Raw genomic sequence first — 25499 nt, 5'->3', positions numbered from 1 at the left:
ATTATAACAGCTAATAGACTTCACGGTTTCCTTTCATTTTATTAGTTGTTAATTTTTATATTTCTATTTGCTTAACAATATTTGAAGTAGCAATGAAGATAATTTTATGGCTGGGGGTCACCACAACATGAGGAACTGTATTAAAGAGTCGCGGCATTAGGAAGGTTGAGAACCACTGCAATAGAACTTTTCTTGTTTTGAGGCAAACCATTCAGAGACCCAATTTTCCACTTATTTGAATGTTTTGAAGTGCTGCTCAGAAAGTGCATGTGCCATCGATCGGAACAAGTGGTAATTTGCGAGGTGACTCTTATAATTACAAGAAAGACAGTATCATCTGAATATAATTTTATTCTCAAATACCATGAGACTGCAATTTATAATGCTATTACATATTGGTATCGCCTTTCTGCGAAACATTTCAGCAGTACTTATCAAGAGCATTAAAAACATTTGTAATCTAGCCCCAAGGATCCTTTCCCAGAGCTGTATCTTACTAGATGCATTTAGAGATTTATATACAAAGCTGTTCATCAATGTTATATATAACAGTAAAAAACAACCAGAAATGGGCTAAAGGGTAAATAGATTATTTATCTACAGGACAAACTATTATGAAATCATTAAAAATCATTTTTAGAAGCCAACTTAATGGTAGGGAAAAAATGGTAGGGCATATTGTTAGGTGAAAATTCAGAATACACAGTTATATTTTATTATTATGTGTTATGTATATTAAAAGGTTATTAGGGAAAATGATTAGAAAGAAATGCATCATGATTCTAATAATAATTGTTTTAAAAATTATAAAATCTCTAATTATAATGCTTGCTTTTTCAAAAACACCCCTTAAGTAAGCATTTCTAGTATTTCATATATATTCTTACTGTAGTTTTCAACTTTAGACCTTATTGTTATTTTAAAATTCACTACCATGTTTAAATTTGAAAATCACCATATGTTTCAATTTAATGGGTTAACGATTCTTTTTATCTACGGAGGGGGAAAAAACAAAACCAAAAGAGTTCTAATAGATTAAATATTCTAAATTCCTGGTACTGCAACAGCCACAGTATTCACAACCCATTTGTCTATGAGTCAGAAAGAAATCTGAGTCACCCAAGTTGTCAAAGTCACCCACAGCAAAGAAGCTGGCAGCAAATTTTTGGTTTGTAAGCTCTTAATCTTGTCATTTATTTATTATTTATTCCAGCTTGGTTTTACACGTAAAACACACCTCATTGTGCCCAGTATACAGTACAAATGAAAAAACTGGGGAAAACATTACCTTCTACAACTACCTAACTTTTTGTTTATTCAATAAACCATTCTCTTTAATAAATAAAAAATTTAGTTCAGAGATTTATAGTTCCTCATGTGTTAAGGGACATTGCTCCTCAAAGATCAGAAAAAAATGTGGCTCAGCATTCACAAGTGGGGGAAAGGCTTATGTGAAAAAATTTACAAAGTAAAATCTACTGATGCAAAAGTTCTTCTGTTTATCTCTGACAAAGCTAAATGCAAAATAATTTTAGATAAGGCCCCAAAGGATAAATGGGCAAAATTCAACTTAACAGTAACTAAGCGACTGAATTAAATCACTCAGGTGTTTTCCCTACAAGTATTTTAAAAACAGTTGCTGCTGCATATCTAGTCCCTGACATTAATCTTAATATAAAAGACTGAAAGAATTTCAGTAGCTATTACTATTACAGCAATTTCAAATTTTACAGTGTATAAGTTTTAAATAATTATCTGATTTGTTTCTCACAATCTCCTTTAAAATTGGGTATATATTACTAAACTCATTTTAGAGTAAGTTATATACCTATTGATAATGCAGGTTACTTAATTCTACATCTGACTCCTATTCAGTATTATTCCAACAAGAATGTGAGCTGTAAGCCTGGTCAGTGTGGCTCAGTGGCTGAGCATCGACCTATGAACCAGGAGGTCACTGTTCAATTCCAGTTAGGGCACATTCCTGGGTTACGGGCTTGATCCCCAGTAGGGGGCATGCAGGAGGCAGATCAATAATTCTCTCTCATCATTGATGTTTCTATCCTTCCCTCTCCCTTTCTCTCTCTGAAATCAATAAAAATATTTAAAAAAAAAAAAAGAAGGATATAAGCTTAAGAGGCTAGTAGGAATTTTTGTCTGCTCCCAGAAGAGTGCCTGGCACATAGCTATGGAAATATATGCTAACTTTCCTCTACAGAAATATGTCTAAGAAGCCAAAAGAGTGGGAGGAAAAATTAATATAAACCCTCTAAGGCTATTGTGAATAAGAGAATAATCTAATCTCATAGGAGAAGTGGGTGGGGGTGGGGGGAGCAGGAAGAGATTAATCAAAGAATTTATATGCATATATGCATATCCCATGGACTTAGACAACAGTGCCAGGAAAGCCGGGGGCTTAATGGAGGGCACAATAAAAGGGGGGGGGGGTATCTTTAATACTGTCAATAACAAAAAATAAATTAAAAAAATAACCTAAAATTGTTATATTATTCTGATAGTGTAACAGTAACTATATTTTATCTATCTTATAATATAGCATACAAGAACATATTTTTATAAAATGAGAGACTGTTTCAATATAATTGTATTAAGAGTTACTTAATGTGCATTCTTTAGCAATTTTATTAAAAACATCTTAATAGCTTTCCAAAACATAGTCACTTATGAGTTAAAAATATAAAATGACTCATTTATATCTGACAAGAATAATGATTAACTCAAAAACAAAAAGACACAATGGGAAAATAATTTTTCTTTGCCAGAAGATAAATAGTAAAATATTTACACAATCCATTCATCTAAAGCAAGTAATATATTTGTGATATATTTCAGAATTATAAAATATGCCCAAAACTTTTACTGACAAGATCATCTTTAAATTTATATTTCAGAAACTTGGTGTTCATGAAGATGGAATATATGTTTTATAAAATATTGCACATTATCTTCTTTGCCCTCTCTATACATTTAAATAAAGTTATAGAGTTAAAATTATATAGTTAAAATCATAGACTGTCTCTTCTTTTGACCTTCACCAATATCATGAAAGTATTTGTTTTAATATAAGGGCTGTTAACCTGTTTTTTGGGTGGAGGGTTCAGAAAATGCTTTTGAACTCTCAGAAAAGCAAGAAAAAAATATGCACATGCATTAAATATTCTACATCCATACACTGAGCAAAGAAGCTATTCTTATGGACATTTGCCTTAGAAGAATCACAGCCATTTCACTATTAAAAGAAATGTGTTCTTAAAAATTTGTTCCCGTGTTATTTACATTATTCAACATTTCTACAAAAGAACAATGCGTTTGTCAGTATTGTTACATAGGGAACAAACAATGATCATAAAATTCTGTTACAAATTTTTGGGTCAGAATAGGAATACATTTGATGTTAAGAATTTTAACGCCAAGCTTCAGGTATTCTAATTCCTTTTTCCCCTCACACTACTACAAAGTATAAAATATAATAAGAAAGATTTTAGTAACAGAACTAAAATCAACTTTACTACTAAGGCACTGGAACATACTAGTTTTAAAAGTAAAGAAGTCACACATCAGCATAAGTATATAACCATTCATGAAAAAATGTTATACTAAGAATTATGGTGAAACATTACCAACATGGCCAAATATCATGTTTTTCTATTAATACATTTCCTTTTATTAAAATAATTACCAAGTTTTAACGATGATTCTAATCAATGGATACTTTTCAAAGCATATAAATCATTTGGTATTTAATATTATATCCATGCTCTAATTTCATCGATATTAAGCTTACCTTTCCTTTTGGTCCAGACTGCTTAAAACATGAAAAAGAAAAAAAATGTAAGAGGCAAGACCTCATTTTTGATATATCACTGTAGTTTTAGTAACTGTAAATAAGGCAAAACTCTAATGTGATTAATTTGTTTTAAACACATTATATATTATGTTTTGAATCTTGTCAGATATATAAATTGTTTTTCAATTTTTGTCAATACAGAAAATACTTTATATCTAAACATATTTAAAGAAGAAAAAAGGATATACAAAGATACGAAAAATTCTTGAAAGCTTTAATTAACCACCCAACATCTGAGTATATATGTTATTTTATAGTTATATAAATAATTCAAGAAACAACACAATTTCCTGAAAGTTATACAAAAATTTAGTGGTTCCAACCCTGTTATTAGATGTGATTATTTGCTTCTGAGCAAGAAAAATAAATTTAAGGTTGAAACTTTTGCACCAAAGCCTTAGTATATGGTTTGGGATACAAGGAAAGGCGTGGGATAAGGTCATGGCCTCTAATCAAAATCCCAATGTATAAAAGATCCACCTTTCTGCATAGTTCACAGAAAACATAAAAAGCTATCAACATCAATTACTTAAAAGTAAAGTTATAAAAGCCCTCAATTTAGAATAAAATTCACATTCTAGAAATATTCCTCTTTACTATAAAAGGAACTAAATATTCAGAACTAAGCAAAACAGTTCGCAAAATCCTTAAGTCCCCATATTAACTCTTGTATTCCTATCATGTGGAACACACAGGTAAAACCAATTTAATCCTAGCAAAATAGAAAAAAAAAAAGAAAGAAAGAAAAGGAAATATGGTAATTTGGTTTTACAAAATCAACATTGAAAAGAAACACTAATTTTTAAAATATATTTTCAATAGTAAGAAAAGCATTACTATAAACTTACATGATGCCATATTTCAAATTTTACCTTGGCTATTTAAAAAAATGGAATGATCTGTATAAAATAAGTTTATGTTGTATTATAAATAACAGAAAAATGAGGGAATATGTAATATATCTAATTTATAAGTCATGGAACATCTATAATTTTATTTATTATCAAGTCCTGCCCTAGAGGAGCTTACATACTTTAAAAAAAAAAAAGCTTTTAACAAATGGGAAGGAAGTCTAATTAGTAATGTAGGACTTTGTAAAAATGTCAACTTATATTCTTGTTGGGCTATCTCATTCTTGAACTAGTGATGTATCAGTGCTCTTAAAATTTAAAAGAAAAATAAAGAAAGGAAGGAAAGAAGACTGACTGATTGATTCTGGTGTCCATGACTTGATTTAGGACTTCAAAAATTCATTCAAAGTAGTGCTTTTCATTAATAATTAAATCTTGCTTGCCAAAACCGGTTTGGCTCAGTGGATAGAGCGTCGGCCTGCGGACTGAAAGGTCCCAGGTTCGATTCCGGTCAAGGGCATGTACCTGGGTTGCGGACACATCCCCAGTGGGAGATGTGCAGGAGGCAGCTGATCGATGTTTCTAACTCTCTATCTCTCTCCCTTCCTCTCTGTAAAAAAATCAATAAAATATATTAAAAAAAAAAAATCTTGCTTATTCCAGGAACCCATTTTCCCATTTATGGTGTATAAGTGCTTTTGTAGATATTCATTTTCCCCTATGGGCCTTACAAGTCTTTTTACCTACCCTTAATAAAAACAAACAAACAAACAAACAAACAAACAAAAGTGAAATGTAAATAAAACATAAACCACTAAATGTGCTTTTGTAGCAAGACTGATGAAAACTAGAGGTGAAGATGGTATCGAGTTATATACATTTTTTAATTTTGGCTTTTTTTTCCATACCAAATACTACCCTCCTCCTCCATCACTGTTAGTAAATCAAGAACCCATCTTTTAATATGAATTAAATTAACATTTGAAATAGCAGTAAGAATATAGGCTGGAATCATAATATTCTCCCATAGAGTAGCTAATTTGATCTGATACTTTAACAATCTTCATTCATTTCTTTTAGATTAAAAAGGTGTGACATACTTGTTTCCATATCTTATTCAAAAAGCAGGTCTGATTTATTTACGAGATAAGTTATACCACACTCCAAGAAGAATAGACTGTATGTGTGAATTACTAACTGGTGGCATTTCCTTTAATTTCAAATTAAGGGTTGAAAAAATAAAAATTAGGAGAAGCTATAAAAGCCAGTGTGCTACCCTCACCTGAGGCCTACACTAATTAAAACCAATAAGCAACTATCTTTTTTTCATGACTTTGAATATGTGGTTTCTACTGCATGCAGTGTTCTCATTTATCTAGTAGACTCAAAAGTTACTTTAATATTTCCTTTGTGAATTTTTTACCCTTCCCTTTTCTGTAAATAGTACTACACATACTTTGTATATCTCTACTGCAATTACCATGCAATTGTTTGTTCACTTGCTTTCTGACCTCTACCTTAATCAGACCTGAGTTTTAAGGCAGGGACTTTGTCATATTCATCTTTGACTACTCTGTACCTCACCTATGCCTGGTATGTAGTATGAAATGGATGTTTTTCAAGGAAGAAAATTGGAAAAACTCTCAATGACTTGTCTGAATTTTAAAATATTTTTAATGACAGTTACGCTGCAATAGGAGGTATAAGAAATGTTTATTCTATAAATAAGAATAAAAGTAGAATCTATCCTGCTGACAAAACTTTGTGTTTTCCTTATTGTCTCTAGTTTTTCTAGTCAAGTACTTTAACTCAGGATTGTTTCTTTAAATATAAACTAACTCAAGTTTTATTTTTTTATTTTTAAGAAACATTTTACTAGTGAATATCAGTTCCTATTAATAGAATCTAATCTTTCATGAACATGAGTAATGCTACACATGCATGGTATAACAAGTGTGCAGACCAGGAATAAAACAAAACAAACCAATTTCCAGAATAAAGTCAGTTTTTTAACATAACCAATGAGAAAAGGGGAATTAGGAGAAGTAATAGTGTAAATAAATCCAAACTAACAAACTTCAAAGGCAATAATTTTGGTTGCAGAACATATCACTAGATCATAAATTAGTATTTCAACTTAGAGCACATTTTCAGAATATCAAGAACACAGATCTTTACCAGCAGTGGAATCTATCAATGTGATGAATGTGTGAGAAAATTATACCTCTCCTTCTTCTTTCCCCCTAATTACTCTCTTTTTCTTTAGTCTCTTGTTTGCGCCACATGTAGGCCAGAGAGCTGGATTTGTTTGTGTACTTTGTAATAAAGCAAGCCAATTTTTGGTATGTGCAGTGACTTCTCTTTCTTTTTAGTTGAATTTCCCAAATGTTTTATGTGAAAAATATGATTAAAAACTGATATATTTTAGTAAAAACGGGTTTTCTTTACTATCCTAATACATGAGAAAGATTTAAGATTTTTAAGTAAAAAATATGTTATAGAAAATCTATGTAAATAGTAAACATAACAACGGTTTGTAATAGGACATTTTCTGAATGAGTAGCAGCCTAGATTAGTATTTTTAAATAATGAAGAATAGCATCTAGCATATATACCAAATCTTTAAATTTTACTAGTTATAAAAATTTTTATGTAACAATTCATAATGCAAGAAATAAAGAGATCATTTAATTGTTGGTGTCCTAGAATTTTTAGTAAACTGAAATTGACTCAGAATTGAAATTTCATAATCATTTTTGGATGGTTATGAAAAACCTCAAAAGCATTTAAAACACCAAGCTTTCCCCATTATTTCAAGATTCAAGTAGTACTTTCACAGCCAATGAGAACATCAAAATCTATTAAAACTACTAAAACACAAAATTTTCTAAAACATTTAAAACTAATATTGTGATTTACTTTGATACTATAAAATCCTATGAGCCTTATAAAAAAAGTAAGGTAATAACTGTAGTGTTACTCATCAGAGCTAAACTACCAGCTGAAGATTTCTCTGTCAAATACTGTAAGTTCCAATGTAATAAAATCAGTGTAACTTAACTGGAATATAATGCAATAAAATGGCTTTCATTTAAAGGACGCATATGACATACTTCAATGTGAGGTTGGGAGGACAAGAAGAGATAGACCAAAGAATTTATATACTTGTATGTATAGTCCATGGACACGGACAATAGGGTAGTGAAGACCTGAGGAGGGTGGGTAGGGGCTGGAAGGGGGGCGGGAATGGGAGATATCTGTAATACTATCAACAATAAAAAAAGTGTATTAAAATATAATAAAAAAGGTCTCTGTGATTTATTCAAAAACAAATATAAAAGAATAAAATTCTATGACATGAGTTATTTCAGAGACATGATTTTTACAAACAATAGAAATAGTAAAATTTCACAAATTTAAAAAAATGGTTTTAAAAAAATAGTGAAAAAACTCCTATTAAAGGGCATGGTATATGTATACTAAACAAAGGCAATTAGAATCCGTACCTTTGAGCTGCTGTTTTTACAACTGGTGTCTGTGCGTTAGCATGATGAAAACATCTACCATCAATAACAGTTCCAGAACGTAATGATGCATTCTGTGTATTTTCACTACAAATTCAAGAAAAAAAAAGAATAATTTGAACAAGGGAAAATTACATATACATATGCAAAATAAATCCTTTAAAATCCGAGTGCATGCAGAAAACCACTTAAAAAAATGTATAAACCCAATTGGCCATGTTAAATTGTATATTAAGAGTTTTCCACTTTCTGAATTTATCTCTGAACTAGAGGCCCAGTGCGTGAATTCGTGCATGGGTGGGGTCCGGCCAGCCTATCCAGATCGGGCCAGGCTGGCTGGGGGGAGGAGCCGCAGGCGGTTGGTGGGAAGGCCCTGCCCCCAATCGGTGTGTGTGTGTGTGTGGGGGGGGGGGGTTGGGGATGGGGCGGGCCAGGGGGAGGGGCCATGGGCTGTTGGCCAGCTGGCCCTGCCCCCTAGTCGAACTCCAGGTTGAATTCCTGGTTGAACTCGAGGGGACAATTTACGTTTAGACTTTTATTATATAGGATAGGATGTTTCCAATCCAGTTTATGAAAGATGATAAACAGTAGAACACTAGAATAGAAATCATGAATTCTAAATAAATGCTTAGTATTATAAGATTTCTAGTAAATTAATTCAGATGTTTTCTGCCCTTATTCTCTATTTATAAATGAGACTATTATAAAAAGTTTTTAAACCATGAGCATTAGTTTTCTTACATGCTAAAATAAAAGGTTAATTGTAAAGAAAATAATGAGTCCTAAATTCTACTTCTAATTCTGCCACTGACTAAAAAGTTACTTAGCTATTATGTACCTCAGCTGCCTGCCTCTAAATTGACAAAGTAGAAATGAAATAGTGATTTTCAACCCTATTTCTGGAAGATGTAACAGCTGGTCATATCAGTAACAGTGGTTCACTAAGACAACCACTAAGAAAGGTTGAAGTGCCTTTACCTCAACTTCTTTTTGTTGCTCAACATGTTAAGTCCAATTGGGTTGCCCTTTAAAGGTTTAAAATTTTCAGACTTGTTTCGTCTTGCATATATCTTCCAAGAATCACCAGAACCAGTAGCAACAATTTCAGATTGACGATTTAACTGTAAAAAAAAATCCATAATTTATCAACAACTATTTGAAAACTAATTTAATAAAAAGGTGGTACTAGCTATTAGGGAGGGGTGGGAAGGATGGCAATGGCATGGATAGAAGAGTAATTCAACTATGCTTTTATTTCCTAAGGACAACACACACATAAAGGAACGTGGGTATTTATGAAATTATTATCTTTTTTACAAATATATTTTAATTGATTTCAGACAGGAAGGGAGAGGGAGAGAGATAGAAACATCAATGATGAGAGAGTATCATTGATCAGTTACCTCCTGCATGCCCCACACTGGAGATACAGCCTGCAACATGGGCATGTGCCCTGATCGAAAATCAAACCATGACCTCCTGGGTCATAGGTCGATGCTCAACCACTGAGCCACGCCAGCCGGGCTAATATTATTTTCTTTTCATTTAAATATCTCCAAAGATATTTGAGAAGATTAAAAGAAAAATAGGCATGCTCTCTCCAGAGCACACCTACACCTTTCCTTACCCCAAGCCCCAGGCAGATTACCTTTGCCTTTCTCTCTCCTAAACTCCTAGAGCCCTTCTTTTGCTTCTGTAACTTATTTTCTGAGCCTATGCAGCCCATTTGGCTCACTTCTACTACCTCTGTAACTTTCTAAATAAACTTTCTCTTACAATAATAAAAAAAAAGGACAAAAACAGAAGGGATAATGGTAAAGGATCTTAGCATAGCTCTTTCCCACAAGAGCAAAAAATACACGTTTCCCCTAAATAACAGGCCTTGCTGATACCTGTAGGAAAGCACAGCCAAATATGCCTTCTACTTCATTTCAACTTAGACAAAGACTTTGGCTTTAGCATGGAAGTTTCTATATAAACACAAAACCAGAGATGTTTTCATACTTTCAAATGATAATATAAACATATCTATATCACTATTTGGGTAGATCACAATATGACAATACAATGGCCCAACAGAATGGCTCAGTGGTTGAGTGTTGACCCATGAACCAGGAAGTCACGGTTTGATTCCTGGTCAGGCACATGCCAGGGTTGAGGGCTCAATCCCCAGTAGAAGCCAAGCAGAAGGCAGCCAATCAATGAGTATCTCTTATCACTGATGTTTCTATCTTTCTCTCCCTCTCTGAAACCAATAAAAATATTTAAAAAATAAATAAAAATAAGTATTTTTTAAAAAGACCAATCTAACTTCAAAGCCTATGCTTTCCCAAAATATACTGCATAAATTTTTATAGCGTTGTTTGTAGAAATATAAATATTGTTAACAAGAGGCAAAAAGCAATGTTACTCCCCAAAAGACTGAAAATCATCAGGATGCAGAACATCTCAAATCAAAGGAACTGCCTTGGCCAGGTGGCTCAGTTGGTCCTGTACACCAAAGATGGCAGGTTTGATCCCTGGTGGGAGGCAACTAATAGATGTCTCTCTCTCTCTCTCTGTCACTCCTCACCCTTCCTCTAACTAAAAAAACAAAAGGAACTATACTAAAAATTCCTTTAGAAAGTTAATCCTTCCTCTTAAGAATTTTTTAGCCCGGCCAGCATGCCTCAGGAGGTCATGGTTCAATTCCAGGTCAGGGCACAGGCCTGGGTTGTGGGCTCAATCCCCAGTGGGGGCATGCAGGAGGCAGCCGATCAATGATTCTCTCATCATTGATGCTTCTATCTCCCTCTTCCTCTCCCTTCCTTTCGGAAATCAATGAACTTATATTCAAAAACAAAAAAACCTTTCTGCTAGTGGATGCCCCAAAGCAAGCATCATTGGTGTCTCCTCTCCTGAATTTGTCAAGTCAGAGTCTCCCAAAGAGCCGGAGCAGCTGCAGAAACTATTTATCAGAGGTTTCAGCTTTGAAATAACCGATGAGAGTCTGAGGAGCTATTCTGAGCAATGGAGAACACTCACAGACTGTGGTGATGAGAGATCCAAACATCAAGCACTCCAGAGACTTTGGGTTTGTCACCTATGCCACTGTTGAGGAGGTGGATGCATCCATGAATGCAAGGCCTCACAAGGTGAATGGAAAAATTGTGAAACCAAAGAGGGTGGTCTCAAGAGAAGATTCTTAAAGACCTGGTGCTCACTTACTAGTAACTGTGAAGAAGATTTTTGTCGGTGGTATTAAAGACGACAATGAAGAGCATCACCTAAGAGATTATTTAGAACAGCATGGGAAAATAGAAGTGGTTAAAAGCATGACTGACCAAGGCACTGGCAAAAAGAAAGGCTTTGCTTTTGTAACCTTTGATGACTATGACTCTAGACAAGATTGTCACTCAAAAATACCACACTGTGAATGGCCACAACTGTGAAGTAAAAAAAGAACTATCTAAGCAAGAGATGGCCAGCGCTTCATCCAACCACAGCTCAAAGTTGTCCTATAAACACTGAAAGTGGTCATAGAGGTGGTTTTAGTGGGAATGACAATTTTGTTCATAGAGGAAACTTCAGTGGTCAAGGTGGCTTTTGTGGCAGCCATGATGGTGATGGATATGGTGGCAGCGGGGATGACTATAATAGATTTTGGTAATGATGGAAGCAATTTGGGAGGTGGCGGAAGCTACAATGAGTTTGGCAATTACAACAATCAGTCTCCAAATTTTGGGCCTATGAAAGGAGGAAACTTTGGAGGCAGAAGCTGTGGCCCCTATTGTGGTGGAGGCTAATACCACAAAACCACAAAACCAAGGTAGCTATGGCGGTTACAGCAGTAGCTACATCAGTGGCAGGAGGTTTTAATTACTGCCAGGAAACAAAGCTTAGCAGGAGAGGAGAGCCAGAGAAGTGACAGGGAAGGTACAGATTACAGCAGATTTGTGAACTAAACCAGGTATAGTGGTGATAGGGCCTAGCTGCTATAAAGAAGACATGTGTTAGACAATACTCATGTGAATGGGAAAAAAACCAGAGGACTGTATTTTTGACTAATTGTATAACAGGTTATTTTAATTTCTGTTCTGTAGAAAGTGTAAAGCAGTCCTCGCCAGTTTGGCTCAGTGGATAGAGTCGGCCTGCGGACTGAAAGACCCCAGGATCGATTCTGGTCAAGGGCGCGTACCTCTGTTACATGCTCATCCTTGGCGCTGGTCGCAGTGCTTGCTGAAGGCAACCAAATTAATGTGTCTCTCTCACACCGATGTTTCTATCTCTCTGTCTCTTCCCCTCCCTTCCACTCTAAAAATCAATGGAAAAATATCCTCAGGCGATGACTAAAAAGAGTGTAAAGCATTCCAACAAAAAATTTTAATATAAATTTTTGTGCACCCATGCTGTTGATTGCTAAATGTAATAGTCTGATCATGACGCTGAATAAGTGTGTCTTTAAAAAAAAATGTGCTCAAACCTCAGAGGGAAGGTAGGGGAGGGTGGGGGTAAGGGGGAGAGATCAACCAAAAAACTTATATGCAAGCATATAGGCCTAATCAATAGACACAGACAACAGGGGGGGGGGTGAGGGCATGAGTGGGGGGGATAGGAGGTAATGTGGGGATAAGGACACATATGTAATAACTTAATCAATAAAAAAATAAAATAAAATGTGCTGTGTAAAGTTAGTCTGCTCTGAAGCATCTTTGTAAATTACCCCAACAGTGTGAAGTTAGAATTCCTTCAGGGTGATGCTGGGTTCCATTTGAAATTTATTTACAACCTGCTTGGGCACAGAGCATTGTCTTCAGAAACTTTGGTGCAGTTGAATTGACAAGTTATTGTGCTATGATCTGGAATTCACCATTAAAAGGGTCACCCAAGCAGAGTCATGTAGTTTATTTGGTTATTAATGATTGTTGGCACAGACTATACAGTATATCAAAACTGAATTACAGTACCAGGTAAAATTATAGATGGGTATGAAGTTTGTGATCATCCATTTTCATGTGTAATCAATAAACAATTTAATAACCTCCTGAATGACAAAAAAAAAACCCCACAAAGAATTGTTTCAACTAGCCCTGCTGGTGTGGCTCAGTTGGTTGAACATCATCCCATGCACCAAAAGGTCACTGGTTCGATTCCCAGTCAGGGAATAGTGAAATAGTGTCATGAAATAGCATTCTTTTGATTTAACCATTCAAAAAATGTAAAAACTGTTTCAGTTCATAGACCATAGATTACAGGTTGGATATAGTCTGTGAGCTTTGGTTTGCCAACCCCTGTATTATAACATTAATCATTAAGTAACTAATGAGAGTAGCCAGTTACTAGAATTTAAGCTCCACAGGAACAAGAAGCTTGTCTGTTTTTCTCCCTAGCATTTAGAATACTATGCTCAATACATATCTGCTGCATGAATACATATTTCATTGGGGCAGCTAAATGTGCAAAAATTGTCAATATGTGGTATCCTCGACACAATCATCACACACCACATAGTGAATTTAACTAAAAAACAAGTATTCAGGAAATTTAGCAACTAAGAACTTCAGGTAATAAAACCTAAAAGAATCTACTAAATTATTAGAGACATTAAAGGCATTTAAGTTCATATATAAATATATATGTATCTTAAATGATTTCAGAGAGAGGGAGGGAGAGAGAGACAGAAATATCAATGGTGAGAGAGAATCACTGATAGGCTGCTTTCTGCATGCCCCATACTGGGGATCGAGCCCATAATCCAGGCATGTGCCCTGAAAGGGAATCAAACTGTGACCTCCTGGTTCATGGGTTGATGCTCAGCCACTGAGCCATGCCAGCTGGGTGGCATTTAAGTTCTTAAAACAAAAAGGGAAACAGTAAATAATTATTTAAAAAAAGAAAAATGTGAAAGAGAACCAACAGAAGTTCTACAAATGATGTCATTGAAATGTTTTAAAATACATATATGTATAGATTAAATGGCAGATTAATTATAGCTGAATATAAAAGTTAGTAAATTAGAAGATACCTCGCCGAAACCGGTTTGGCTCAGTGAATAGAGCATCGGCCTGCGGACTGAGAGGTCCCGGGTTCGATTCCGGTTGGGGGCATGTACCTGGACTGTGGGCACATCCCCAGTGGGAGATGTGCAGGAGGCAGCTGATCGATGTTTCTAACTCTCTATCTCTCTCCCTTCCTCTCTGTAAAAAATCAATAAAATATATATATTAAAAAAAAGAAGATACCTCTGAGAAAATGACCTAGAATATTGTACAAGGATGGTTTCTTTCTATGCTTTTCATCCTTTCTTTTTTTATTTCATATGTAAAATACGGGTTAAAGAATATGGAAAAAAAATGATCTTAATATGTTGAATAAAAGTCCCAGAAAGAATAAAGGGGAAAGGTAATAGCCACAAAGATAATAGCTAAAATATTTTCAGAACTAATAAAAGACATACATTCTAAAGAGGCACAATGAAACTATAGAAACCCAACAACCAAGAGGTTATTCTGTGAGAGAGAAGGGGAAGAATACCAAGACACTGAACTAAAATAAAGGCTTTCTCCTAATTCCATGTTCATTTTCAAATGGAGAAAAGGAGTTATATTAGTTTAAAGCAATGATCCCTATGGACCTATATATGACGTACAAGCCACAGTGAATTTATAACACACCCCTCCCACTCCCCAATAAACAAAAGACTTTGGGAAAGGATAAAAAGGCATGAATAGTTTTAAGAAAATCAGCTCCTAAATCCTCAATCTCCATTTTGACACTTAAAATTAATTTAACACCCATCTAGAAAAGAGGCATCATACAATTATCTCCTTCCCCCATCTTCCCTTTTAAAATAGACCTTTTTCCACTTTACAAAACAAAGACATAATCCTCACAACTTGTATTAGAATCTAATAACCTCCAGAAAGCAACTATTTGAAATATTAGTATATGAAATCTCTTTTGGCACATAAAATAGTAGCGCTTCATATCTTTCCCTGTTTTATATATATTTCTATTAAAGATGAACCATGGGTTAGAAACTGGGTATTCTGAACCAAAGTAGGATTTTCTTAATTCAGCTATGCTGCAAAATGGAAAAGCAAAAGTAATGAAAATTTACATTTATGATCTTTGTATATTCTACTCCAATCTTTTTCAAGAAAAGCAATGCCCCAACGAAAATATCAAGTGAGAACAACTCAAGGAAAGCATAAGTTTTAAAAAAGACTGAAATTGCCCTGGCCCGTGTATCTCAGCTGATTGGGCCTTGCCCCTGTGCACAGAAAGGTGGCTGGTTGGATTCCAGGCTGGGTTTCGGGCTTAGTCCCCAGTAGAGGGCTTGCAGGAGGCAGTCAATGGATGTTAGGCTTTCACATCAATGTTTCTCTATTCTCTCTTCCTTTCTCTCTCAAAATCAATGAAAATTTTAAAATAAATTAAATTAAAAAAAACTGAAATCTGCCGTGACTTACTATAACCAGGTAACAAACTCAGATCAAAAGCAAGGCCATATTTTTCTGCCTTACGATTCTGAGTGAAATGGTTGTCATGATGATGAAAATAACATGTATATTTGAAATAAAAAATGAAAACAGACTTTTATAGATAAATATTACATGATTTAATTGACTGGCTAGTCTGTGTGAACTGATGTTGTCAAATAAGTTCTATGCATGGACTAAACGAATTAAATATACAGGTCCAAGTCTTAAAGAAAATACATAAACCAAAAATTATAAAAATTTTTACAAAAAATATTGTATTAGTAACGGCACCCTGAATTTAACAATAATTAAAATTTGTAATGACCTCAAAGTATTTGGTTAAAAATACAATCTAAAAGTAACAAGTATATTACTAGCCACTTCTTGAGTCTTGAAAAAGTCTTTTCAGTATATTTCACCCAAATTCAGAAAGACAATGACTCTTAATTACAAGTTTTAACTTTTTAAATGTTAGATTGTTAGGTGATTTTTGGTAATTAACTCAAAAGGAAAGAACTGAATGATAATACTATAGCAAAACTCTTTCCCTACTCATTATATGACCAAGATTTCACAGTACTTAAATATATAAAAAAACATAAAAAAAAGTTTAAAAAATTGCGGCTGAAAGTTTTATTTTAGCAATAAATAATATTTATTCATGGATACGTGAACTAAATGAATAAAACAGATCAGTTCATCTGTTTTAAGAGAGATATACAGTGGGGCCTTGACATACGAGTTTAATTCGTTCCATGACAGAGCTCATAACTCAAATTACTCGTATGTCAAATCAATTGTGAACAAGTGAGACATGTGATGCTGGGCTGATGTTGTGGCGTTCACTGTGACGTTCGCTGCGCCAACTAGCAGTGGGGTATCTGAAGCTGGCTCGTAACCTGAATTTTAGCTCACAACTCAAAGCAAAAAATCGGCAGAGAGACAGCTCGTATCTCGAAAAACTCGTTAGTCAGGACACTCGTAAGTCAAGGCCCCACTGTATTTCTAAAATAATTATACGCAATATGTTTAATAATTGTTAATATCTGTAATATAATTTTGGATTAAATATTTATTAATAACGATAAAGGTAACTAAATCCATTAAAAAAACGAATCATTTAGTGACAGGAATATTATTTAATGTTAAATTAAATAATAGTTAAATTATCTCTTTATTAACATTTATCTCTTTATTAAAGTATAATAGGATAAGTTAAAATCTTTTTATCCCATAAAAATATATCATATGAAGTTAAAATAGATATGTAAAGTCAAAATCCTGTGAGAAATTGAAAGAAAATATAAATTTAAGAAGAAAAAGGCACAATATTTTCAACTTAAAGAGTATATAGTACACTTTAAAAAATATTTTTAAAATAGATGTTGCTGAGTATGAATTCATAATTATCTTTAGATATCACTGGATATATATAAGTGTCAAACCAGTTTTATTTGAAAATATCAATATTTATATCTTTAAAAATGTGTAATAAGGCATATACTTAATTAAAAGCTTAAGGGAATCTCAAGCAATAAAAAATCAAAGACCAATGTCATAGAAGTTAGTGATGGAACACTTTTATTTTTCTCCAAAGTTCACTATTTCAATGTCCACCTGAAGAATACCTAACAGCAGCATTCTAAGAAATTGCAATGTTAAAATAAAAGTTAGAGAAAACTGCAATGTGAAAAACCTTCTAGTTTTTCAGCGTAATTTTAAATTCCCTAAATCATGACAAAACATGTTTTGGAGAAAAACCTCTACAAAGATGGAGAAAGTAAATTTAAAAGTTCCTAAAATCTATTCAACTGCTAAGTATGGAAAATACTTAAGAGGGTGCTATACCAGACTGTCAAAAATTTAAGTTTGACCACATACTCTCAAAGTTGCAGGAAACAGTAACTCACATATATTAAGTATAAATCAGGTATAAGAAAATTAGAACTGTATCTGACCTGATACAGCAGCTCTACTTCTATATTCATCCTACAGATATACTGGTGTGTGGGTAAAATTACCCATACAGGAACTCGCATATATTACTATTTGAATGGCAAGTGTTAACTCTTACGAATGAGGCATTTGGCAATATCTAGCCAAATTACCTGTAAATTTACCCTCTGAAATCTCCACTGTAATTTCAGTAATTTATCCCGAAAATAAACTGTAAAAATATGAAAAGATATAAGTTCAAGGCTTTACTAAAGCACTAGCTATAATAGCAAAAGATTGGAAAAAACCTCTGCTTATCAAGTGATGGTACATCAATCTATGCTACACACATTCACTGGAGCATTAGGTAGCAATAAATGAGAAATCTCTAAATATTTTGCTGTAGAGACTGACCTACAGTTCATAATGTTAAGTAAACAAAAAATTGAGGTGCCAAACGGTGTAGCCACTTTCTCCAAGAAGAGTGGTATATTCTTATAATAAACACACAAAAAAACCAAAGCAAAACAATAATGGAAGGTTAAACTACAATAGGTTACCTCGAGATGAAAGAGAGAGGATGGAGGAAATCAGGACAAAAGCTAGACTTCTCTGAATAAAACTTTTGTAGATTTGACTTTGGAACCATGTGAATAATTTTTCATAAGTATAAAACAAATTAATTATTTTTAAAAAGTTATTCCTCAAAATAAAAAACAAAGCTAAAAAATGAAACAAGGCATGGCTCAGTGGTTGAGCATCGATCTATGAACCAGGAAGTCACAGTTTGATTCCCAGTTACTGACAGGACAGGCCGGTTGTGGGCTCAGTCCCCAGTGGGGGGCATGCAAGAGGCAGTCCATCAATGATTCTCTCTCATCAATGATGTTTCTATGTCGCCCTCTCCTTTCCTGTCCGAAGTCAATAAAAATATTTAAAAAAACAAAACAAAATTTTTAAAAACCCCATTTTCATCTAGCTGGTGGAATTACCAACCAGGAATAAATAATTTCAAAACAGTAATTTAAATATACATTCCTAGTGGAATATACCTGGTGGTGCCACCAAACAACAACAAAGGAACAGGATAAAAAAAAATTTAAGTCATTTTATTAGTAATTATATTTTAACTAGAGGCCCGATGCTTGAAATTCGTGCAAGAGTAGGCCTTCCTTCCACCAGCTGCTGACACTGTCTTCCCTCTGGTACCCGGGACCCGGGCTTCCCTCATAGCCCGGCTTTGTCCAGAAGAACAGAAGGACATCTGGAAGGACGTCCGGTCTAAGTAGCATATTACGCTTTTATTATTATACATTGGTATTGTGAAATTATTTAATGTACCTAATAGGATAAAGCAAATAAGTAATTAAGTTATCATCATTAAGACACTAAACCTAAGACACATATTTAACAACGTAAGAAAATACATTTTCTCCAAGGCAATAACCACCAAAAGCAAAGACAAAAGAAAAAAACTGGTTTAAGGTATTAGCAACTAGTATCAAAGCAATGAGCCAGTATCTCCAAAAAACGGTATATCATCAAACCTAAGACCTTCTAAGATGCATAATTATTGTATGTACTAATATGCAAAGAAACTTTTGAAATTAAACCATGTCATGAAATTATAATACGCACCTAGACAAATTTCAGATGTCAAAATGTGAAAAAATGTGTATCTCAGACTCAATATAAACAGAATTCCTATGAATCAATAATACCCTAAAGACCAAATAGAAAAATGGGCAAAGGATATTAATTGACAGTTATACAAAAAAATAAATGGACTACATATATGAAATGTGTTCAACCTCATTCATGAAGAAAGAAATAAGATACTATTTTTCACTGGCAAAAATCAAAAGGTTGATAACACTGTAACAAAAGTTTGAAGAAATAGGCACTCTCAGACATTGCTGATAAATTAAGTACAAATCAGGTATAAGAAAATTAGAAATACATCTGACCTAATACAACAGCTCTCCTTCCATATTCATCCTACAGATATACTTGTATGTGGGCAAAATTACCCAGAAGGCTAACTTACTCAGAATTATTTGGGGGAGGGCGGTAAATAACACCATAAATGTGGTGGTATCTATACTAATGAAAGGGTAATATGCTAATTAGATCAGGTTGACCAGCTGACTTCCTTCCGGACAAAGCCATGGTGGTGGGGGGCTGAGGCAGAGGCAGTTAGGGGTGATCAGGCCAGCAGGGGATGGTCGTTGGGGGAAACCAGGCCAGCAGGGGAGGGCAGTTGGGGGCATTAGGCATGCAGGCAAGTGAGTGGTTAGGAGTCAGTGGTCCTGGATTGTGAGAGGGATGTCTGACCCCCGTGGGATTGGGCCTAAACCGGCAGTCAGACATCCCCCGAGGGATCCCGGAATGGAGAGGGTGCAGTCCGGGCTAAAGAACACCCCCCCCCCCCCCCGTGCACGAATTTCGTGCACCGGGCCTCTAGTTGAATAATAACAGTACATCATAAAATGAAATGGTACATTGGAAAGAACGAAGATACTCTTAATAAACGCTCATGGATGGTCTTCAGACACAATCATTTTTCGATTAGAAAAAGTGTGTATAGGATACTACCAATTATGTAAGTGTAAGGAGGTGAGACAAGAATATTGTTTTAACACATAAATATCTGATAGGAAAAACAAGAAACTGGGAACATCATTTGCCTCTGGGATAGGAAAGAGAGAGGTTGGGACTTAATTTAAAATGTTAACATTTTCTTTTGAAATATTCATTTTTAGTATATAACCTAAAAATGTTTTTTAAATTAAAAAAGCAACACTTGCCTTTTTTCCTTTTGAGGTTTCAGAATCCTCATCTTCATCTATACTGAGTAGATTTGCCTCACTGCATATAAAATAAGGGAGGAAGAAACCTTAAATGGCAATTATGACCCATACATTAAATTCAGTTTTATCCTCTTTGTTCATCTAATAATTCAGGGATCAGCAAACTTTTTCTGTAAAGGGCAATAGAATAAATATTTTAGGTTTTATAGACCATACTATCATCATATCAACCACTCATTTTTTCCATTATAGTATAAAAGCCATCATATATTACTAGAATATGTGTAGTTGTGTTCCAATAAAACGATTAACAAAAATCAAGTGGTGGGCCAGATTGGGCCTGTGAAGCATCATGGTTTGTTGATCGACACCATAAATGAATAAAATATTTGTCGTCTTATATACGAATTTCACATATGGTCACTCATTTTTACTTTCTGTCTTGGATTTAAATTAGGGGGAAAGGACAGAGAAACAAACTGGTAGAAAACTTTAGCTAATGAAAAGAAACAATATTACCACAGTAAAATAGCTATACCTCTACCACTATGAAAGAAATATCAACTCTTCATTGAGAATCACTGGCCTGAGATTTTTAAAAATCAGATTGATACATCTATTAATAAACAGTTCATGTTAATATCAACTTGTTCAAAAAGCAAGAGCCACTGAGGATCCACTTACAATGAGGAACCAAAGAGTATGATTCATAAATGAAACATACAGGACAGGTAGCACCTTAAAAGACAATTTCTTACATATCCATGACAAACCTTTTCACAGAGGAACTCAAAATACACCCTTGTGAAGGCAACTCTATAAGCTATTTTCAGTAAAAACCTAACTATTTATAGTAAAAACGTAAAATGTTTGTTTCATTACTGCTTATATATGTCCCAACTTTTTTAATGCTAAAAATTCTCTCCTTCCACATACTTTACAAAAATGTTTTTAAAATGATATACTTTCTACTCAATTTAATTTCAGATTTAGTTCCAATTTTTCAAAATGTCTGTCTTTGTTACAGTACCTATGTACTAAATGTCTGTAACAAAAACTATTTTAAATTGAAAAATAGTCAGAAATAAAAGACCATAAAATATCAATTTTAACTGAGAAACTTACCAGTTCTAAGCTCTCCTTCAAATAAAATTTCACTTCAGTTCAATAGCACATAGGTGAAGGCACATAAAATGGCAATGATGAATGGAGCTGTTGCCCAAAAAGAAGTGAAGCACCTACAATATTTAGCCAATATACTCTGAAAGACTTCTTGTGTAAAATTTCTAAAACATATTTATAGTTTTGGTAGAACTTGGTGTATATATTTGTGTTTCTCTAAATTTGCTATTTGTTCTGGTTAAGGGAAAAATCAGGTCAATAAACCAAGAAACTATAGCAATGCTGAATCTGTAATACAAATGCTGCATGATGCAAAAGGTTCTATTAAAACCAGTATTTGAAATTTTTCACAGAAGTAATTCCAAGTACATTAACAAATATAATGAACACTTTGCTTAGCTTCTGTCTGGGTCAACACCTGTGTTTATCATTTATAGTATTTCTGCTCTCTCTGATGATAATCTGATCCAAGATGGACGGGTGGTGAGGGGTAACTGGGAAGAAAGTTACTACAGGATCTAAACTTTCATACAAAATTCTGAGGTCTTAATCTAGGTTCACTTACTTACTCAAGATAAATGGTAGCTTTTCAAATCACTGAACAGAATCCCGTGTTTGTTTATTTTTACTAAGGAACAATTATTTAGTTGTAAATCTGTAGTATGATTGATATTTAATCATAAGGTTATACATATTACATGCACTTATTTATACATTTCAAAAGATAAATATAACATAAAATTATTTACCAATAAAGAACTGCTTTTTCTTCATTGATGCAATTATAAAAGAGTTCAATATTTCCTTAAGAATACAATACTCTTAAAAATATTTCCATAGCAAACAATTTATATTATTTTTCTAATGAAAAGTTTCATTCTTATAAAATATCTGAGGGGGAAAAAAATCTTACTCTTTATCTGTATCTCCTTCACTTTCTTCTCCATGATCAAAGCTCCAATTATTTTTAAAACCTCCATCTCTCCTAGATTCGGATCTAGTCAAAGCTGAAATAAAAACAGAGATAAGTATTAATAGAGATATCTAATCTAATAAAAGAAACATGCAAGTTGACCGCACCTCAACTACGCCCCAAGCCACGCCCATCAGCCAATCAGAGCAATTACATGCAAATTAACCCAACCAAGATGGCGGCCAGCAGCCACAGAGCTGGAGCAAGCAGGAGGCTTGGTTGCCCCGGCGATGGAGGAAGCCAAGCTTCCCGCCAGACCGGGCCGGCCCTGAGGTCCGCTCAAGGCAACAAAGTTTCAATTATAGAAGCTAAATAAATCCCCGATACCTGCTTCCAGCCAGCCTCCACTGGGAGCTTGGGTGGCCAAGGGCTTGGCCAGCCTGCAAACAGCCATCAGCCACTCACCCAGACTGGCCAGGCACCCCAGCAGGACCCCCAACCTGAAGGGGGTGTGACCAGCCTGCAAATAGCCCTCAGCCCCTAACCCAGGCTGGCCAGGCACCCCAGTGGGGACCCCCACCCTGAAGGGGCTGTGGCCAGCCTGCAAACAGCCATCAGCCCCTCACCCAGACAGGCCAGGCACCCCAGGGGGGGACCCCCACCCTGAAGGGGGTGTGACCAGCCTGCAAATGGCCCTCAGCCCCTCACCCAGGCTAGCCAGGCACCCCAGTGGGGAGCCCCACCCTGAAGGGGCTGTGGCCAGCCTGCAAACAGCCATCAGCCCCTCACCCAGGCTGGCCAGGCACCCCCACCCTGATCCGGGACACTCTTCAGGGCAAACCAGCCGGCCCCCACCCATGCACCAGGCCTTTATCCTATATAATAAAAGGGTAATATACAAATTGACCCTAACAGCAGAACGACTGAGAATGACTGGTCACTGTGACACACACTGACCACCAGGGGGCAGACGCTCAATGCAGGAGCTGCCCCCTGGTGGTCAGTGCGCTCCCACAGGGGAAGCTCTGCTCAGCCACAAGCCAGGCAGATGGCTGCCAGTACAGCGGTGGTGGTGGGAGCCTCTCCCGCCTCCTCAGCAGTGCTAAGGATGTCCGACTGCAGCTTAGGCCTGCTCCCCACTGGCAAGTGGACGTCCCGGGCTGCCAGAGGGATGTCTGACTGCCAGCTTAGGCCCAATCCCCCGGGGAGTGGGCCTAAGCCAGCAGGTGGTCATTCCCCGAGGAGTCCCAGACTGCGAGAGGGCACAGGCCGGGCTGAGGGACTTTCCCGAGTACACAAATTTTTGTGCACCGGGTCTCTAGTTATATATAAACACTAACACTAATTGAGAACTGTTGCCAGTCACGGTTCTCAGTGTCTTACACTTATTGACTGATTTATTCCTCACAGTTACCTCAAAAATAGATGTTCTTACTGTCCCCATTGTAGCTGAAGACAGGGAGGCCCCAGGAGGTCAGTGACTGACCTCAGTTTGCTCAGCTGCTGAGTAGCAGCTGCAGTCCACCCCCCAGGCATCCTGCTCTGCAGCCATGCTGCCCACCTTCCACACTGTTACCTCGTGGCCGTGCGTGCTGCTGTTCCTCTGGAGCATTGAGCACTCCATCCAGGTGACTCCACCGCACACCCACACCCTCCTTGGCCTGTGGGTGCGAGGAGAAGGGAACTAGATAGAAATGGAACCTCTTAGGAAGCGTGATGGGAACGCTGGTAATCGCTGCTCTTACTCATTCCTTGATTAGGTAGATAGGGGACCAACATTTTTATGAAGACTTTTGATCAGTTGATGAATAATAGATCTGTAACCGATTATTAAAGAGACTGGGATTTCCCTGTGCATAGAGTGAGGACCTTGTCAAGGGAAATGCCAGTGGTGTCTCTCACCCTGGGACCCCTGGCAGAGTTGGGCTGGAACAACTTTTGATCTGATCTGAGGTATTTCTACTGGATTATTTCTACTGGAACCCACTCATATAGGTGGGTTCCTATATGAGTTAGGCCAGTGGTCGGCAAACGGCGGCTCGCGAGCCACATGCGGCTCTTTGGCCCCTTGAGTGTGGCTCTTCCACAAAATACCACGTGCGGGCACGCACGAACAGTGCGAAGTTGACTTAAAACTTCAAGTAAAGTTTATTAAGTTAATTTTAGGGAACATTGTGGAGTGAAAGAAGATGTAGTGTCGAGGATTGAGAAAGGTATGTTGAGATGGTTTGGAAATATAGAGAGGATGAATGAAAGGAGATAGACGAAACAAGTATACAAGACGAGTGTGGATGGGAGAGTTGGAAGGGGTCGACCTCAGCGAACATACCTCAATCAGATTGAGGACTTTTTTAGCAAAGGCCAGCTTAGGAGTACCCTAATTAAGTTAATAACAATGTACCTACCTATATAGTTTAAGTTTTAAAAACTTAGCTCTCAAAAGAAATTTTAATCGTTGTACTGTTGATATTTGGCTCTGTTGACTAATGAGTTTGCCGACCACTGAGTTAGGCTGTTCTAACAAAAAGTCCTCAAGATATAGTGGCTGCCGAAACCGGTTTGGCTCAGTGGATAGAGCGTCGGCCTGCGGACTGAAGGGTCCCAGGTTCGATTCCGGTCAAGGGCATGTACCTTGGTTGCGGGCACATCCCCAGTAGGAGATGTGCAGGAGGCAGCTGATCGATGTTTCTCTCTCATCGATGTTTCTAACTCTCTATCTCTCTCCCTTCCTCTCTGTAAAAAATCAATAAAATATATTTAAAAAAAAAAAAGATATAGTGGCTTAAGACAGGAACGTATGCTTTCTATGAAAGTCTGGGTGGGTGGTCCAGGCTGGCTTGGTGGCCTCTGCCTCTGGTTCCTCCGGCACCTTGGTAATGCTTATGTCCATCTTCTGGGTCCACATCTCAGCGGGAAGAAGGAGAGGAGGTGCACAAGACCTGCAGACTGCATGGCCCACCAGGCTGCAAGGCAAGGAATGTGGGATCTGCGGTGCTCTGGGTCCAGGTAAAAT

General features: G+C 36.0%; 1 protein-coding gene and 1 pseudogene across 11 annotated transcripts in view; one reads left to right on the top strand and one right to left on the bottom strand.

Moving 5' to 3' along the window:
- Window positions 1–22586, bottom strand: part of SENP6 (SUMO1/sentrin specific peptidase 6) — a 74299-nt gene extending 51713 nt beyond the window's left edge. For 5 of the 11 annotated variants that reach the window (XM_023754288.1, XM_023754293.1, XM_023754292.1 and 2 more), the window contains exons 1-5: window positions 22487–22580; window positions 20449–20621; window positions 9222–9364; window positions 8226–8330; window positions 3806–3826 (exon numbers count right to left, since the gene is read on the bottom strand). In XM_023754288.1, coding sequence (XP_023610056.1) covers window positions 3806–3826; window positions 8226–8330; window positions 9222–9247 — 152 coding nt within the window. In that variant the 5' untranslated portion in view covers window positions 9248–9364; window positions 20449–20621; window positions 22487–22580. Of the gene's footprint in view, window positions 1–3805; window positions 3827–8225; window positions 8334–9221; window positions 9365–20448; window positions 20622–22486 lie in introns of those variants that run through there. The other 6 variants (XM_023754290.1, XM_023754289.1, XM_023754291.1 and 3 more) reach the window with 6 other exon arrangements.
- On the top strand, window positions 9461–12679 carry LOC106697272 (annotated as a pseudogene).
- Window positions 22587–25499: the final 2913 nt, after the last annotated feature.

Source organism: Myotis lucifugus, unplaced genomic scaffold (genome assembly GCF_000147115.1).
Source record: "Myotis lucifugus unplaced genomic scaffold, Myoluc2.0 scaffold_59, whole genome shotgun sequence".
NCBI classification, from domain to species: Eukaryota; Metazoa; Chordata; class Mammalia; order Chiroptera; family Vespertilionidae; genus Myotis; species Myotis lucifugus.
The sequence above is the reverse complement of the archived record's forward strand: the minus strand, read 5'-3'. Positions and strand labels throughout refer to the sequence as shown.